The sequence below is a fragment of the Cheilinus undulatus genome, linkage group 16 (assembly GCF_018320785.1).
Source record: "Cheilinus undulatus linkage group 16, ASM1832078v1, whole genome shotgun sequence".
Taxonomy (NCBI): Eukaryota; Metazoa; Chordata; class Actinopteri; order Labriformes; family Labridae; genus Cheilinus; species Cheilinus undulatus.
In genome coordinates this window covers 30369512-30388816 of record NC_054880.1, presented here as the reverse complement: position 1 = coordinate 30388816, position 19305 = coordinate 30369512, and the positions used below count along the sequence as shown (strand labels likewise).

At 38.5% G+C, this 19305-nt stretch overlaps 1 protein-coding gene across 2 annotated transcripts in view; it reads right to left on the bottom strand.

Moving 5' to 3' along the window:
- Window positions 1-19305, bottom strand: part of trappc9 (trafficking protein particle complex subunit 9) — a 341471-nt gene that overhangs the window by 138388 nt on the left and 183778 nt on the right. For both annotated transcript variants that reach the window (XM_041809216.1, XM_041809217.1), the window contains one exon: window positions 14838-14948. In XM_041809216.1, the coding sequence (XP_041665150.1) occupies window positions 14838-14948 (111 nt within the window). The remainder of the gene's footprint in view (window positions 1-14837; window positions 14949-19305) is intronic.

Below are 19305 nucleotides of genomic sequence, written 5' to 3'. Positions count from 1 at the left end.
CACTCGCTGTTGCGGAATGCCGTGACATCCTTTCACACTTGTTGCGGAAAAGTCTGTTACGGCTCTAATACTATCTCTCGATCCTGATCAGAGGTGGGGCAAGATCGACCCCCATTGCGAGACAGGTCACTTTCATACAGAACGGCGTTTCGGAATGAAGGCGTAACAGACACAGAAAAGAGAGGCAGTGTGAAAGTAACTAAAGACTTGTGGGAGAGAGGCAGAGAAAGTCACTTATTTGATCTTGACTAGTTTGCCAAAAGGTATGTGGAAGGCCCATAGTCAACTGGAAGAAAGTTCTTGATCTGATGAGACCAAAATGGTACTTCTGGCCATCAAACACCACACATCACCACAAAGAAACCATCCCTACTCTAAAGCATGGTGGTGGCAGCACCATGATGTTGGGGGGCTTGTCAGTAGCTGCGCCTTAACTTCATAACTGTCACAATAAAATTAATCATAAGACATTTTGTCCTAGGAAAGGCTGGTGAATTAGCCTCGATGCTCACCTAAAAACCTAGAGATACACAGTATTTTTCTTCATCAACAGCTACAGAAGTAAATTGTTTTTTTTCCCAAATTGTTACTGTGAGTTTGGTGATGAAATGTCTGTAATTGTTTCTAACCTTGCAGATAAAATGAGCAGCAGAAATCCATTAATGATAATAATCATAAAAATGTCACAGCAATGAAGAGAATCCTGGGAATGAAAACCTTAAGACATAACACTGAGAACAAAGTGAGGATCACTATGAATCTCAAAAACAACAGAGTCCAAAGAAGACGCTGATGATGAGCTGAGAGGGCTCATATCACAAGGAGCTGATCGAGGACATCCTCCCACTGCTTATATTTATTCAGCTGACAGCTAGAGACAAAAGCCTCAAGGCCTCTGCTCTTCAACTCTGATAATTAGATACTGTTCAAACGCTTTAATCAAATCCATCTGAACAACACAATCACCCACTAAAGGACTTGACTGACTTGCAGTCAAACCCACGTAATTATAATGCTTAAGAACTTACTTTATGGAAATGGCTCCAAACTGACATCTTGGACAATATTTCTTATTTTCCATTTGTATTAAGGAGCAACACTTTAATTTGCTCCGCCTCATGATAATTTGCTTATTATATCAAAGATTCAGTGACAGAAAGGTCAGAGCTGTCTGACAGTGCACAAGATCTGTTTCCTCAAACCAAATATAAAGGAAGAGAGCAGAGCGCTGCTGATTTACATGCAGTGTGTGCAGAGCAGTGACCATTACAGCTTGGTCATTTTTCTCATTCCAAGGTGCTTCAAAAACAACCACAGAGTAATATTTTTGTGGGGAAAATAAGTCATATTAGGAAAAAAAAACAGACTTTATGTGCCTGTGCAGCATACTGATGAATAACAGAATGCATGAATTTAAAACTTTTGAACTAATAATTCCATCAGCGACATCAACTAGATGACTAATGCTCTTGTGTTAAAAAAACATCACTGATGAATTTAGGAAGGAATGTCAAATATTTCTCAACCATTCATTAATCACTGTTAGGCTGTGTCTGGGTGAATACTCGACTCTAATTGGCTTCAGAATGTCTAATAACTCCTGATTTGGTGACATCTTCAGATTTATCTGTTCACTGCTCTGAATAAACACGTGTTTGCAAAGTTATATCAAAGTTCAACTTTACTGGAGTTTTGTATTACAACTAGAAATGTGTGTGTAGAGTTTAACTTCAGGGGGCGACTGTGGCTCAGTGGCAGAGTTGGGCAACACACAAATGGAAGGTTGTCCTCAGCTTTCAGTCATGCCACTGTGTGCTTTGGCAGGATGCTTAACTCTGATTTGTTCCCACGGCTGTGCTATTGGTGTTTAGATGAGTATGAATGTGGATAAATGAGTAGGTAAGAGGACCTGAGCTTGTATAGTGCTTTACTAGTCATCCGACTACTCAAAGTGCTTTTACACCACCTCTCACACCTGCCCATTCACACCAGTAACTCCACATTCATACACTGATGGCAGAATTTGTATTTCCTAGTCACATTTGACTGCATCCACATTACCCCGTTATCCTGCCACCAAGAAAGCAAACTGGGGTTAAGATTTTTGCTTCACATTGACATCTGACAGCAGGAGCTAGGGATCAAAACCATGGCATTCTGGTTGCAAGTCAAACAACTCTACCTACGGAGCCGCAGTTGTAGCTTGCAGTGTCAAAACACTTCAGAAGCACAAGCACAATCCAAGTAAAAGGATTAAACTTTTCCCCCTTCATCACTGGGGGCCATTAAGGCTCTTTTGGTAAAGCTATAGTACTTTAAACTCTGGAGCTTTGACTTCTTGTTTCTGACTGTCCTACAATAAATCAACCACAGTGTTCCAGGTAAATGAAAATTGACAAAAATACTGTCAAACAGGCTGTTGTAAATTCCAGTTGGATTATTTAAACAATTCTTAGATTGGCTAAACTTACTTGCAGACTCCTGCTCTTCTACCTGCATGTAAACAAGCACAGTGAACTGATAGCCTCTTGTAGCGGAGTGCATTGTGGAAGCTTTTTGATGGAAAGAAAGTTGTACATTGGCATGCTGGGTATTACAAGTAATATGTTCAGCTGGCATGTTGATGTTGTAAACTGCAGGGCCCCCCTGAAAGCTGAGAGTGACAGTGCTGCTAACACTCAGCAAACCAATCTGACGTTGTTCTCCTGCTTAATCATGTTCAATAAACTTACTTCTAGTTGGCTAGTTGATTCGTGAAAATTTTAATTTGCATTAGTCAATGTGAAAATTAGTTTGCAAGGAACATCCATAATTATAAGCATTTGGAATGGTAATGATATATTGCCAGAGAAATGGAGAAACTGCTTGATTAATTTATTTGGATTTAAATTGAAAATGGCAAGAAAGCACAAAATCCAGTGTATGATGCAGTGTATTACCTACTGTCTCCATGTCTGACTTTTTTTCTCTGCATGCACCTATGTGACATTTGAGTATACACTTCTCATTTAAAAGAGATTGCTCAATTTCCCAAACCCATAAAAAAACAACAGAAATCATCACTGCACAGGTAAGACAAACAGCCTGTAAAAAGAAAGAAAAAAAATTGCTATGAATACAGACTAGTTTATTTTAGGTTGTGTGAGCTGGCATGTTTTAAGTGTTAACTTGCAAATCACTATCTGGGCTTGCAAGATGCCAAAAAAAAGGGAAATCAAGATAATTGATACTTTGTTGGGCACTGTTCCATCTAAACACTATTTTATTAACATTTTAAACATGGATACCTTGAGCTAACATAATTTGAACAATAGTAAAACCCATAAAACACATCTAACATTACATTAAGGCTACCATAATTTGAATAATAGTAAAACCCATAAAACACATCTAACATTACATTAAGGCTACCATTTTAGATTTGTAGTATTGTGAGCTTTCAGAAATCCTTCCCATCGACAGCCATTTCTGTAATTTTGAAAGGTTACACAAGGTGCATGGCAAGCCTGTAGGGTGCATTAGCCTATAGGGATGTCAGTGTGTTGCCTCTTTAAGCATGATGCCCTGGGGTAAGCAAGGCGACACAGTGCTACAGACAGGTACAGTATCTCTGCTTAATTTTGTGATTTTGAGGTAAAAATGGGCCAAAAACAATATTGTCTTAATTGCACGTTATATTAAAATGTTTTCAGCCAGAGAGCCTCTGTGTTTGGCACTACTTTTTAATGCAAGCTTTGGCTACATGTTCTTCCACCTGATCAGCAGTTTGGATCTGCAACTTTGACAGAGAAAAAAAACACACAAACCAGACCAAAGATAGTTATTTCAGCTCAGTTTTCCACTTCAACAGCTGACACAATGTTTTCGCAAAGTAAACATATTGTGCTGACTGATGCCTCTCTATCAGTCAGTAAAAGAATATAGCAACAGCCATAAATTTACTTGGATGAAAAATTTCCATTCACTTCTCGTAGTCGGGGTTGGTTGTAGCATTTTACCTCCGGAGAGTTGAAGAAAGTCGGTAAAACACCAGTGTTCATTAAGGCAGGGAACTCTGGATGGGGGGTGATGCAGGCTGTGGGTGTATGGGCATGGGCTCACCAAAACTTACGCTCCTGCTCACTAGTCTCCACAGTAGTTTCTCTCCTCTCTCTTTCTTCATGCTGAGTCTCCATGTGCAGAAGATGTTCCTCTGTGTACTTCAGGGTCATAACAGTAGTCCCTCCTGCCCACAGTATACAACATGTATTGTCACTTGAGTCCAACTTGCTAATTTTGAGTTTTGTTTAAGCTTAGGTGGTGTTGTCTCTGTTGAAGCCTGTAGACCTAAACAAAGGATGAGGAGATGGCGATATGCTGTGGCTGAAGAACATGTACCCAAACTCGCTTTGCAATACAGACTTCCTGGGTGAAAAAAAAAAAAAAAAAAAAACGCTTGAAAAATGTCTGATAAAGTATTCAATTGAGCTGACATTATTTTCTTGACCATTTTCATCTAAAACTTGGAGCAACTGTACCCAACTAGAGTGCTATACAGCCTAACTTCCCCCAGCATGCTCTGCTAAAAGGGTCAAAGCTCACTGAAATCTCTGGAGGCTAATGCCACTACTATTGCCATGTACCTCATATAACCCAACTTCAAAAATACCGGATCCTTCCTTTAATTCAGAAAAATGTCCAACAACAAAACAGACATTTACACATTCTCTACATGTCTCCCTCTCTCTGTTCTGCTCTGTTCAAAGAAAACATGAAAAGAAAAAAACAAAGTTCAGGCTTTACTGCGTGGTGTCACAGCGTTTTTTGGGAACCGTGTTGGGCTCTGAAACATCAAAGCGTCCATTCACATTTTGAGGTGGATCACTTTGGGTTTTTTTTCATTGGCCATTAAAGAACACCATCAAGGGGATAAAGACTTTGTAAAAGACATCTCTGTGAATGATATAAGAAGATGAAAGCAGCGCTCTGTTACTCATCCCATTCCCCTCCCTCGCTGCGTGTCGCCTTCACAGGGAGAGGAAACACACTCGGCAAACTAAACTCAGACACATCCACTCTGATCTTTGCTTTTCAGTAGCGCCATTCAATAAATAAAACCCTAAATGCCTGTTTGAGAGGAGGGGAACATCTACCTGTTGTGTCTTTTATATTCCACTCACATGGACACTGCAGAGACATCAATGGTTCTAAGAGCTACATGTCTGTCCATGCATGAAAGTGTTTTCCCTCTTCTCTGTTTCAATGAAAAGCCATACAGAGCCAATTAAAAACCGTTTGTAGTTGTTGGAAGAATATGTGGATGACTGACAGAGTCATCTTTGAGACTGTCTGATTCCAGTCTCAAGCTCCACGAGTGCTGGACGAAGATTCCTGAAAACATCTTGCACCTGACACCTCATTCATCATGGAACAGGAGAGAAATAAGAAATGACAGGGCCATCTGATGTCGCGAGAGGATGACTTGAAGAGACAAGCGCAATATGCTTCAGCAGACGGAGATCTATGACAGTGTGCCTCTGATCCTGTCTGTATGTAAAAATCCTGCCTCATGTGGAATAATCTGCATGTGCTCTGGGTGTGTGTCAAAGGAAATGATCTGCATGTTGCCAAAACTGAGCAGCTGAGGGAGGCTGCATCTACTCCTCTCCTTCTTTATTGTGTGAAAAGAATCAATATGGAGGATCTAAGCTAATCTTCTGATAATGAATTTATGCCTGTCAGACTTCCTGGGAAATCTCAACAGGATGAGAGCTCTCACTGGTTAAGTAAAAGACAACGACTGTGTCTACAGGGAATGTCAGTCAAAGGGGAAACGACATAAGACTTTATATACATCTGCAGTTATTACCAGACTTGACATTTAGAGCCTCAGAGGTATATTCTGTCATACTGTATCAGTTTCCTGATTCAACTGTAGATCTGGTGCATAATGCAGTCTGTCCTCTACTCATGTTCAACCATGTAAGCTTGACTTTATGGTGGGATCCATGACAAAAGGGCAAAGAGAATGGCGGCAGCTGGGGAAATAATATAACACTGAAACATAGTGCCACTGAAAAAGAAAACATATATCACATTGTTAAATCCTATTTTACAACCCAAATTCCAAAAAAGTTGGGACTGCAAAATGTAAATAAACACAAAGCAATGATTTAAGCCAGACATACACTGTGCGATTTCAAACCGACTCTGTGGTAGGAATGTCGGCTCATACTGTACAACTTAATCGCTTATGGCGCAATTTATGTACTCACACTATACGGTCTGATGGTTGTGCCCAACCTTAGTGCTCATACTGAACAAGTGAAGTCAGGACAGACTGTGACAGAAATTTGCAGTGTTTTCTTTTTCAAAAGTCTTACATACTGAGGTTTAAAGGGATACTTCAACATTTTGGCAAATTCGCCCATTGCCATAATTCCTATAGTCTTAGAAATAGGTTTGTTTCCGTTAGTTGTCTGTGCAAGCTGTTTCTAGATCTGGGGGGACTGATATACTAGCTGCACAGCGAACGCTATGTAAGCAGATGGTATTTTTTGCTTTCCCTCATCAAACTCATCAAATACATAATCCAACAACTCCAAAACGCTCTCGTGTAAGAGTTGTGACCTGCACATTCACCACGCTATGAAAAAATAACGTATAATTATGTAACATTATGCACATGAAGCAAATACTTGGAACTATTTCTTGAGTAAACCACTGGGTGGAGTGACACAGTGCAGCTGCCATGTCTGGAGTCGTTTTGGCTTTGTATTTAACTTTAAAACATCTCCGTCTCGTAATGTTCCATGATTATTTCATTTCATTCTAAAACTACAGGAATTATGGCAATAGGCGAATTTGCCAAAATGTTGAAGTATCCCTTTAAGAGTTTCAAGTTATATCCTCGCTCTTTCTCCCATGCTATCTTTCGACAACAAACCGCATCACCATCAGTGTCAGCTGGAAGTCTGCGGATAGAAGTATTTCCTAATAATATAGTTCCTGCTGCTGTCATGATGATTTAAGGTGCTGTCTAACAGTTTACAAAGAAAAAAAAAACACTCCAAACTTGGTTATTCTGCTCATGGTTCTGGTCTCACTGTGGGAGTGTCTGGAGTTGTACAACTAAAACATCAAACATTTCAGAATTCCATCTGACCAGTTGGGAGCGGCTGGTTGGGCTGTGAGGGGGACATAGTCGGCCATCGTATCCCCCTGTACACAGCACAACAAATGACACCTGAACTGACTGAAAGTCAGTCAAGCTTATGTAACGTCAGTGCATAACTGGTTAACTGGACCTTACCAAACTCACCCTACTGACTGTCTAATGATTCAGATACTGCAGGTTTAATATGAATTGGGAAAAAAAGCTGCTTTTGGCTTTTGTGCTCCAAACATGTTGAATCTACAACAAGCTTAAGATTGAGACTCTCGTTTCCTTGAGAACATTTGAGTCAATGAATTCAAATAATATTAGTTTGGTATGTGACTGTTTCTCTGAGTAAAATCTTTAACTGTACTAATAACCTATAATTGTACTTTTTTATTTTTATTTCTTTTGAAAATTATTTGTTTTATGTTTTTTTTTTATTATTCTGTAACTCGAGGTCATTGTAAAGGAGGGAAACCTCAATGATCCTCGACATTTAAATAAAGGTTGATGATGATGACTTCCAAGTTAGTCGTGCAACTCAAAATTCGTGGATAAATCTGATGAAATTCGTTCAGTGTATGCCTGGCTTTAGGTACTAATACATCCCCATACCATGAAATGCAGGATTTCAAAATGTGATAAAAAAAACAAGCTGGATGGTTCCTCTCCTCTATTAGTCCCAGGAAAACAGTGTCTGGGTTTTCCAAAAAGATTTTAAAGTTTTGATTCATCTGACCACAGAACAGTTTTCCATTTTGCCTCAACCATTTTAAATGAGCTTTGGCCTGGAGAACACAGCTGCATTTATGGATTGTGCTCATGTATGGCCTCTTCTTTGCATGATACAACTTTAAGTTGCATTTGTGGATGGCACTGCAAACTAAAGTGACAGACAATGATTTGTATCTATTACTCGGGAAAACAAAGTTCAAGCTGTAACTGTTTCACATGCTCACATTGTCCATCAGTCTTGTCTCCTTTTCTTTAGAGCACAGTGTGAATTCAGCCACTACTTCCAAAACAGCTCTCTCTTTAATTTAAGTAAGGAGCAGAGGGGACCAACCTATTGTGCCTGGTTTGAAAAGCAAGAGAACAACTAAAGATGACAGGCAAAATGACTCAAGTCAAATTAACACACTTCAGTTCTGAGGAGTCAGACCTGAAGGAGTACAAAAAACCCTGGCAGAATTTATTACACGGTTGTGACTGCCACTCAAGGCAAGAGGACGAATGTATTATATAATTTGAAAATCACCAAACAGAGAGGTACATATTAGGGATGCTCCAATCCGACCTTGTCGCCCTTACTGATCTGCTATGAGTGAGATCAGCTGATCACTAGTAGTATTACCATTCAAATTTTGTGTTTTGTTATATCAGTTTAGTGGTTGGTCAGTCTACTAAGTCTTGTCGTATACTGGGACCCCCTACAAGTGGAAGAGTAACCTGGGACTAACACAGAAGACTCCTAAGATACATCTGAGGGGTTGTCAGGAGGAAAAAAAGGGCATAAAAATGCTTTGCAAGATTAATTTGTACTGGATCAGATCACTTATTTTCTATAAATAGGTGATCTTATATAAATAATTCAGAGACACATTGTTGCATATATGCAACTACTAACAACACATAAAAAATCATAAATAGCACCAGTCTGAAAACCTCCCCTTGTTTTTATGCTGTATTTAAATCCCATAATACCATTAAAATATAAAACCTCAAAGCCAAAAAAAGAAGCTCAAAGCTCTGATCTGCTGCATAATAACATTGGAGTAAAAGCACAATTTGTCCTTCAAATCTCTCACTTAATATATCATGCTCATACTCATGAAACTTTTGATAGCACTCAAATTCTGGCAAAGTTTGACACAGTGATAGTGTTTCCAGGCAGAGCAGTGGGTGGTAAATGGATAACCAGCATGGGAGCTCGAGATCAAAATCTCTTTAAAAAGAATCTTTAAAACACAGCTGCACTTTTCTTTGACAGATACACTGTTATTCTCTGTTATTTGTTTAAATGATAAAAAACCTGTGAGAACTAATCAACAGTGGATAAACCATTAATACATATTGATGTGGCACAACAAATATTATCAGAGGAAAAGAAGGCGCAGTTTTCCATAGCAGGAATCAATAAGTAGTTATTCTAAATCAACCTAGATGGTAAGATTGGAGGGTATCTATTATTTAACACTTTTAAATTTCCTGTGGTGTACAGTATTACTGCAAGTGTGCATTATGCAGGAAGCAGGTTGGGCCAAGCACTGCCAGTGTGCACACGCAGCAATTCCACACACACGTTGCTAAGTCCTTCAGGAAAATGTTCTGTCTATAATATTTGATTTCAACAAAATTATACTAAAATGTTTATTGCAAGGGTACCAGAAGAGATTTACAGCTGCAGCACTGTTTTCAACTTTCACTGGCAAAGTGAGTCACAAGAGGACTGATGATCCTATGAAGTTTTGTCTCCTCTTTCCTCTCCCTCTGTGCGCAATGGTGCATATGATATCTCTATTCAAGAAATGACAGCTAAAAACTATTACTAGACAGGATCCAAAAATGTGAGGTAATGTTTTGTTTAAAAATATGGATTTATCAGAGCCAGTTCATTTAGAATTCATCTCTATTTCAGAATCACCTGAAGCCATTTGGCTACATTTTTGTCAGAGCGATTTTCAAACAACCCATAAACACATTTGGCCTTTCATTGATTACCATAAAAAGGCATATCAAGGGCTTAGAACAGGAATTCCAAAGTGAAGTGTTCCCCACCAATAAACTCTTGTCACCACTGGTGTAAAATCTGATATTATTTCTGACAGCCTCATCAGGGCTTTCAAGCTCCCTCTTACATTTGGCTTGAATCAAAATGCTGTCAAATAGGGACTTCTGATTTTTGGAACTAACACCCAATCATTGGCGGTCCTCTTGTCAGTCAGGTTGAATGTCATGCTTGATTTTTTTTTTTTTTTTTCTTTTTTACTGGGTTGTAAAAATATAATAAACTTCTTTAATGTCAAAGTAAAAACAGACTTCTACAAAGAAATGCCAATTAAATAAAAAAATATTTAATGTAAAATAGGTGGGTAGGTTCAATTGTATTGAGGTCTAGGCTTTGACTCAGCCAATGCAGAACACACACCTTGTTGTCTTTAAACAATTCCTGTAGCATTTGCCAAATGCTTTGGGTGGTTGTCTTATTGGAGATATTGTCCTCCAAAATGTTCCTATATTTTGTTGCAATTCATTTTACCCTCTACATTTAAAAGCCTTCCAGGGCCGATTGCCAAGAAGCATTCCCACAGCATGATGCTGCCACCATCATGCTTCACAGTGGGGATGGTGTGTTTGTGGTGATGTGCAGTGTTTGGTGTTTTTCAAACACAGTGTCTTGTCTGATGGCCAAAAAGCTCAATTTTGTTGTCATAGACCAGAGACCTTCTTCCATTTGACCATGGAGTCTCCCATATGCATTATGGGGAATTCCAGTGGAGTTTTAATCTGAGTTTTCTTCAACAGTGGCTTTTCGTTGCAACTCTCACATAAGTAGTCATAAGTGTCTTGGTGGCCTCTCTCACTTGTCTCCTTCTTGCATGCTCACTCAGTTTGTTAGGACAGCCTGATCTAGGCAGATTTGCACATTTGCCATATTCCTTCTATTTCTTGATGATGGATTTAACCAAACTCTGGGGGATGTTCAGTGCCTTGAAAAGTTTTTGTAACCATCCGCATACTTGTAATTTTCAATAACCTTTTGTCTGAGATGCTTGGAGTGTTCTTTTGTCTTCATGGTGTACTGGCAGCCAGGAATACTGATTAACCAGGTACTGGAACTTCCAGACACAGGTGCCTTTATACTGCAATCATTTGAGCCACAGTCACTGCACTCATGTGATCACCATGTCACTAGTGGTGAGACTACTTTGGCTAGACCTCTGTTGAACTAGGTCGGTCAGTTAAAAGGGGGTGAATAATTCTGCAGTCACATATTTTACCTTACATAGTTTTGTTTCATTGATTAACTTTTAAAAAAATCTGTTTTCACTTTGACATTATAATTGATTGTATTTTTTCTTGTCAGAAAAGCCAAAATATATTTACCATGATCGATTTATAAAATGAACAAAGGGTAAAACATCCAGGGAGTTAATACGTTTTATTGGCACTGTAAAGTAAATGGAAATATCTCAAAGGAACATCAAAAGAGTAAAATATTTGACATCCCAAAGGGAAGATTTGTTCTTGACTTGTTCAGTGAGCTGTCTTTGAATTTTTCAAAGTGATATGAAACATTCAAAGGGGTGTGTATTATTTTCCATTGTTTTGAAAGAAGGGAGACACCAAGGTGAGTCCAACAACTCCACCCTGCTGCAGTAGCTTTACTACCTTGGGTCTAATAAAACAAAATGGCATGTAATAACTTGAATGAAGAAAAAAATGTGGGTTAATTTGTGATGTTAGTGTCAGCACAAGTAACACAGATATGCTGATAGCTCTAGTGTTGTATCATGTAACATGAGTCTAACGTATGTTTACTTGAACACTGTTTAAAATATTATCTGTTGTGAAAAACCTACTTAATATGTGTTTCAGACAAGCACATTTCCTTTCATCTATGATAAAGAGAAGTCTCTAGAGAGTTTAACTTTCCAACCAGGAAAGCTTGAAAGTTGTTATCACAGTTTGTGTTTTATTTGCTCCTACAGTCAGATAAGATAAATCCCTGGCTCTAAGCCAGAGCCTAATACTATAAAGTTATAAAAGCGCAAACAAAAAGTTTGCAAACATCCCTCAAAACTATACTTTTTGTTTGAGTTCTGATGATGGTTTTGTGTGAAATAACAGTTAAATAAACCTGGTAAACTCGTCTTCTCGCTCTTTTTCTCCACATGAAGAATTATTTGGAGTGAGCTGAGTGATGATCTGTTTGGCTGTCTAAAGAGATCCCTTTCCACCCCCTAATACCCCTAAAATAATAACATCCACCCCTGTGGAGAAGGCCAATGAGTCACCATCAGTTCACCTCTGCTAGTGGCGAGGGATGCAACGGAGAGGCAATGCTGACAGGAATCACAATTTACCACTTTCCGGTGAAACACTAAGTAGAGAAAGGAAAGCAAGGCAGGTAGAGGTAATACACAGAATCTGCAAGACAGTGTGAAGTGGTGTGTAGGTTTATCTCTGCGTCATCAAGGTGTATAAAAAAGGTTGCATAACTCACTAAAAATATAGGGTTTCCCCATGTTGGTATTCTTGCCAAAAGAGAAACTGTAAAATCCTACAGGGTTCTCACTGGGCACTAAAACTGAAACACAGACCATGTGATACAATTCTTCAAGGTGAATTAGGAAAGCAAAGTAAGGGAGCTTTAGGGAGCTTTCCAGATGGAGTAAGCAAATCGACAGTATCTCACTCATTGACAGCATCTATCACAAACATATATTTAAGGTTAAAACAAATTTTGGATTCAATTAAATATAAGAAAAAGGCAGTGACGCAGTTAGCCTAATGGTTAAGTTGTACTCCGTGTACACAGGCGGCCAGGGTTCAAGTCCAGCCTGTAGCTCTTTCACTGCATGTCATTCCCACTCTCAACCCTGTTCATGACTCTATCCCCTGTCCTATCTCTATAATTAAGTCAACAAAAGCTGCAAAATAAACCTTAAAACAATGAAAAAAAAAAAAAAAAACTAATTGTAACTAATTGTAAGAAGCACTGAAATATGTACTTAATGCCTAGAGATATAAAAATATAGATGTATGCATTTTCCAGCCATGATCTGAATTCTTCAACATTATGTAGCATGATACCTTATGATACCTTATACATCATGGTAGTGAGAGGTGACACAACCTGTAGTCAGGCTAACGAAATGATCATCAATGTTTGTAAGTAGTAAATGAATCAGTTCCTTAAAAGAACTGTATTAAAAGAACTCTGTATTTTTGGTTGACCCTTGTTTAAAAAGGAATGGCCAGAAAAATGATAATACTGTATCCCAATGTATTAAAAATAGTCACTGTATTACTTTAATTACCATCATGAAGACAGTGCTACTTAATAAGCACACTTTTATAATAAAAGCCTCAAGAGTACGTGTCCATTTCCACCAGCTGCACCACTGCCTGAGAGTGAAAGTACTTTGAAAGTGATGACAAAACTCCTGTTAACAATGTCGGGCTATATTGGCAAATGATGAACATGCAGATGCAGGGCACTGCGGTACGGTCTTCACTAGTCAGACTGTTAAACGTGCACCAGTGGTCATAATTTGATCCAAGACAACATGAGTTTTAAAACACTTCTTTAAAATTATTCTTTCTGTGTGTAGATCAGTGATGAGAAATGATTAAGTCTATTAATAATCCTATGTGCTGCGCCCTGCAGCAGATATGCCAGACACAATTAGAAACATCAAAGGTTATCAAAAACATTTAAACCTATATTTATCCCTTTTTATATGAGCTGTAGATAATGTTTATCGGTGCTTGGTGGCCATTTTAGGCACTGAAGTAGTCTGTAACATTATTATGAGCTTCCTGTGAAGTAAAAAGTGGCTGGACAGAGCTCGCCATTGAAGCACATTCATAAATAAACAATACAAGTCTGTCTTCATCTGTTTAAAAGCACACAGAACATTAATTCACATCCCCAGATCCTACATGATAATACTGATTATCATTTCTCATATTAAATCAGTGAGGGATAGAGGGAAGAGAGAGTAAAAGAGTGCATGCATGTGCCATAGACAAAGAGGAAAAAGAGAGCAACTTTGTTTGCTCCTCTGCCCTGATATAGCTCAGTTTACTTATTCAGCTATAAATTATTCAACTATAAATCGCTTCCAGCACTCCTGTAAATCTTGCCTTATAAATGTTAGTTTTTAGACCTGAAGCATTTAGATAAAAGATACAAACAAATAAATGCAGTTTAATTTAAGAAATGCAGACAGGCGCACGTTCTGCTTGCTGTGCTTGTGCATGCCTGCTGACAAGTACCTGTATAATGTGATTTTTGAACACCTGGTGGTAATACCATAAACCCCGGTTAAATTTGGGAAGGTATGAAAGTATTAAAAAGTAAATACCACCCAGTCCTTATCCAGACACGTTATAAAATATCATAACAATGCGATCAAATATAACATGATGAGAAGAAAAAATAAGGTTTAGGTGAGAAATTAAAAAGAAATACAGTGAAGGAGAAGTTTGTCTTTTTTCCTCAGCATTTGAAATTAGATGGAAACATGACCTGGTCAACATCCTTATACAAGATCTAATCATCTTAAAACTGCTGATGCCAAGTTATTTCAGAACAAAAGTGTATTTTTTCCTAATCAGTGTAAATATCCATCCAGATATTTCATCAGATAATAAGAAAGGACGAATAGCGGCCTCAATACAAACTCAGATAGTGAAGGGACCTTGATGATAGTATTGTTAAAGTGCATGTAGTGACTTTAGTCAAAAGGAATTCCATATGTTTTTAACCTCTTTGTGTTGTTCATATCCCAAAACTAGACTGAAAAAATGTGTTTCCAGAGAAAGAGAATTGTTTTCCAACTTCTAAGAATGCCAGAGAAATGAACTAAAAGGAGATTCCTATCTTGAGGGTGTTTTGCAGGGAGTCATCGCTGTAGGGGACAGTGTGATTATATCTAGCTGTATTTAGACGGAGAAACTTTCAGCTCACCTCTGGCACTCGCTGGCATGGAGAACCAGGTCCTGGTTGTTCTTGGCACTGACAGTGAGCTCGTGCTCTGTAGGGTTGAAAATGTCGAGGAGTAGATGACACTGCCGGGTGCTGCAGACACACAAAGACAAAATCATAATTTGATGAATATAGTTTCTGATAGAAAGGCTCATAACAACAGACAGGCACTGTTCATTTCTACGTTATACATAAGGGCATGACAGAAAGCTGTCTTTCACACACTTGTGCTCTATAGGGAGACTGCTGGCCAGACAATATGAGTTGTGATGGGTTTACAGATGAGGTTGCAATTACTTTCTAAAAATAAACAACCAGACACGCATGTGCTGCAAATGTACTAGATCAAGAGAAGACAGGGTGTGAAGTACTCATCAGTCCTTGTCATAACATCAAACGTGGTGGCGCTTTCATCAGGCCCACAGGCCTGGCTGGAGCAGGCCATCTCCACATCATCTCATGCCTGCTTTTCTCATGCAGATCATAAGAGGGCCAATTTGTGATTTAGATCAAGACAGGAGATGATGCTGGTTTTTCAAAGAGTTAATAGGAACCCCAAGTAGATGTTTTTTCCACCCAGTAATGATGGATGAAAGGGATGGATATCTGGAGAACAGACCTCCAAAGCAGCCAGTGTGCTGTTACATGGATACAGCGTCTATAAAAAGTATTCACTCCCTTGGATGTCTTTCCCTTTTATTGATTTTATAAATCTGCCATGGTCAATATAATTTGGATATTTTGACAAAAAAAAAAGGAAAAAAAAAAAACTTTACAAAAAAGTCGTTAATGTTAAAGTGAAAACAGATTCCTACAAAGTCATGTCAATAGACAACAACATCGAATGTAAAATAAGTCACTGCATAAATATTCACCCCTCAAGTCTGTATTTAGTAGATGCACCTTTGGCTGAAATCACAGCACTGAGTCAGTGTAGATAGGTCTCGATCAGGCTTGCTCAAGCTCTGTCAGGTTGCATGGGGATCTTGTGAAAAGTCCTTTTCAAATCCAGCCACAAATTCTCTGCTGAGTTGAGGTCTGGCCTTTACCTGGTTTTCTTTAAACTATTCCTGTGTAGCTTTCGCTGTATGCTTGTGGACATTGTCTAGATGGAAAAGAAATCTTGACCGAAGCTGTAGCGGTCTTGCAGACCGAACAAGAATGTCCTCAAAGATTTTCCTATATTTTGCTGCATCCATTTCACCCTCTAGCATTATGAGCTTTCGGGTCCGGCTACTGAGGTGCATCCCCTCAGCATGATGCTGCCACTACGTCTGTGCTTTACAGAGGGGATGGTGTGTTTGTGGTAGTGTGCAGTGTCTGATGTCCGCCAGAGAGCACCGTTCTGGTCTCATCTCAAAACGGGCTATGGAGTCTCCAACATGCATGTTGGCAAACTCTTGTGGGGATTTAAAATGAGTTTCTGTTACAGTGGCTTTCTCTTTGCCACTCTCCCATCAAACTTTGACTATTGAAGAAACTTGGCCACAGTTGTTGTATGCAGTCTCTCTCATCTCAGCTGCTGAAGCTTGTAACTCCTACAGAGTAGTCATAGGTGTGTTGGTGGCTTCTCTCACTCAGTTTGTGAGGATGTTTGATCTAGGCAGATTCACATGTGCCATATTCCTTCCATTTCTTGATGATGGATTAAGTTAAACTCTGGGGAATGTTCAGTGCCTTGGAAATGTTTTGCATTCATCCCCTGACTCATACTTTTCAATAACCTTTTCTCTGAGTTGCTTGGAGTGTTCTTTTGACTTCATGGTGTAATGGTATCCAGGATTACTGATTCAAAAGTGACAGAACCTTCCAGACACCGGTTAACTCCTAGTTGGATGTGACATATATCCCATGCTGTGAACATGTGGAACAGTCTATCTGGCCTGTTAGATAGCAGATGATATATTATCTGTATTTAACAGCAAAATGTTCAAATATACTACAATGTCTCACCTTCTTTGGAAAAGAATTAAGTTTGCAGAGTTTTAAGCAGAACTGTATGGTTATAATTTCACAAACTTAATGCAAACACATAAACTTACATGTTTGTTTGTTGAAATAACAGCATATTGGCTATCAGCAAAATCCAAAATCATACATCCCTAACATGAATCCACCATGAGCACCATGAGTATATTAAGCTGAACAAGGTACAACATTTTATGTTACCAGCTGAGCATTTATTCAACAGCATTCTTTATGCTCAAATGTGTGGTTTATTTCTATGTCATTGTTCATGTAAAATGTTGACATGGTGCATCTGACTTTAATAAAAGTATCTGTGTGGGATTTGGCCCACATGGATCTGACCATACAGCTGTTTGCTTTTTTTTCCCCTTTTTTTTAACAGAAAAAAAAACAAAAAAACAAAAACTAAAAACATTTAAAATATATAGATAAATATTGTAAATTGAGATTCAGCTACAACATATCAAAATCATTATTCAATCAATCTAATGTTCCCACAAATCTTAAGCAGTTAAGTTTATACGATGGCCAACAAAGGTTCTTGGGTCCAATGTTTTACCTCCACAGTTCACAGATATCAGTTTTTTATTGAACATTTCCTGCAGCTAGTCTTCACCAGATGAAAGATTTTGACTCAGATAGTGAGCTTTAGTTGGCAGCAGATTGGCTTACTGCCAGAGGAGCTCTGCCAAACAGAAAAGCATTGATTTTTTTTCTTTTCTTTTTCAGCCAAATGTCTTTAATATTGGGTTTGTTTGTTTTGAGGAGTAGGACACCTATGTGAATAATTTGGCCTTCTGTAAAAGTCTTGTAAACTATGAGCATAGAAGGAAACCAAAAACAAGCTGGCAGCAGCTCAAACACAACCCCAACTAGCATCACCAGTCAGAAATAATTTATCAGTGATTTTACTTGTTTCTATTAGTGAGTTGTGTTTTGTAAACAAATTAAACTAAAGTTAAGATTTTATGTCAATTTTGTAAAGTGAACAGCCTGTTGTGCTTTTGTCCTTGCATTGCTTTATGCTCAATGACGCATTAAAAAAATCACAACGTACAACAACTCAGGATCTTTTCCACCATTGAATGGAGTTATTGCCTTTAAGTGGTCGCCCTGCATAAATTAAACAGAATTACATTGTATCTTTAGCTGCATTAAAGTGGTTTTATTTTTGGTCAGAAAAGGAAAAAAGGAAAAAATGACCACGATTGATTAAGAAAATCAAAAAGGTAAAATATCCAAGGGGGTGAAAACTTTTCTTAAGCACTGTATCTCTGTAATGTGCCATTTTATATGTAGAGGGAGAATTGGTTTTGAAAGGGGCGAGCTTATATTAAAGGGAAAATGGAGCATTTACCTCATCTCATACAATATGTACCTGATTTGGTGTACAAAATATACTAGGGGAGATGCTGAGTGGCTAGTTACTATGAAAAACCACTAGCCAGATTGGCTGGTAAGTGAAAAAGTTCATTTTAAGCCCTGTTTTGTTTTGTTTTGTTTTGTTTCAGTTGTGTTACTTAAAACAGATGAACCATTTATTTTGAGGAATTTGTAGCTGTAAAAAAACACTTTTTGTTTTGGCAAGGATCAAGCGCTTTAGGGGTTGAAACTTATTCTAATTAGCTGTTTTTTTTTCTTTCAGTGATACAGTCAAATATCAGATGGCTCCAAAATTTAAAGTAACATTTTTTTTAATGTACAATTGTAGACTAGGTAAATCAAGGTGAAATTAAGCCATGGTATTGTTAGGTTTTGGGGTATTTCAGCCTGTTCAAGTGATCAGGCACACCAATAACATTCTCATTTTTCACACACATGGTAAAAAATCTTTTGTTTTCCCTGTCTCTTGGGTTTGAAACACAACAGCTGCAAGATTTAAAAAAGAGACATTGCGCAAAGCTGAAAAGCAATCACAATAAGTGGAATCAAACAGTGAGAACAGATGTAAAAAAATAAGAGTCCTTTGTGCAAATTAAAAGCTGCCCATCAGCCCATCATCTCCCCTCTGGGTCACACTAAGCCCCCCTCCCAGCCACCATCTTGTCTTTTAAATCTCAGGGTTAATGGAGGCTTATGTTGATCTCGCCCAAGTTCCTAATAAACTGCTCTGGCAATTAAAGGAACATATTTTTTACAGCCTCCCCATGTTTCTGTAATTGTCTTGTTGTCTTTGTTGGCGGACATGATTAACGGGCTGAATGGGGCGAGGTACTGATTTATAGGTCATGCTGTTTAGCTGAGGTGATCAATCAGACCATCTAGTTAAGAAACATCGGCTCATTGCTCATGCACTAAGTACTCCAGATGAACTAAAGGAAATGAGTGGGAGATGGAGGCAGGCGATCTGGATTCGCACCTTTTGATAAGCATGAGCCTGACACCGTGCAAATGGACAACTTTTCTAAAAGAACAGATACTGAGACTGCTGTTGAAGAAAAGCCAGAGATTATGTTTTCTTTTTTTTAACTAGGGGGAACCA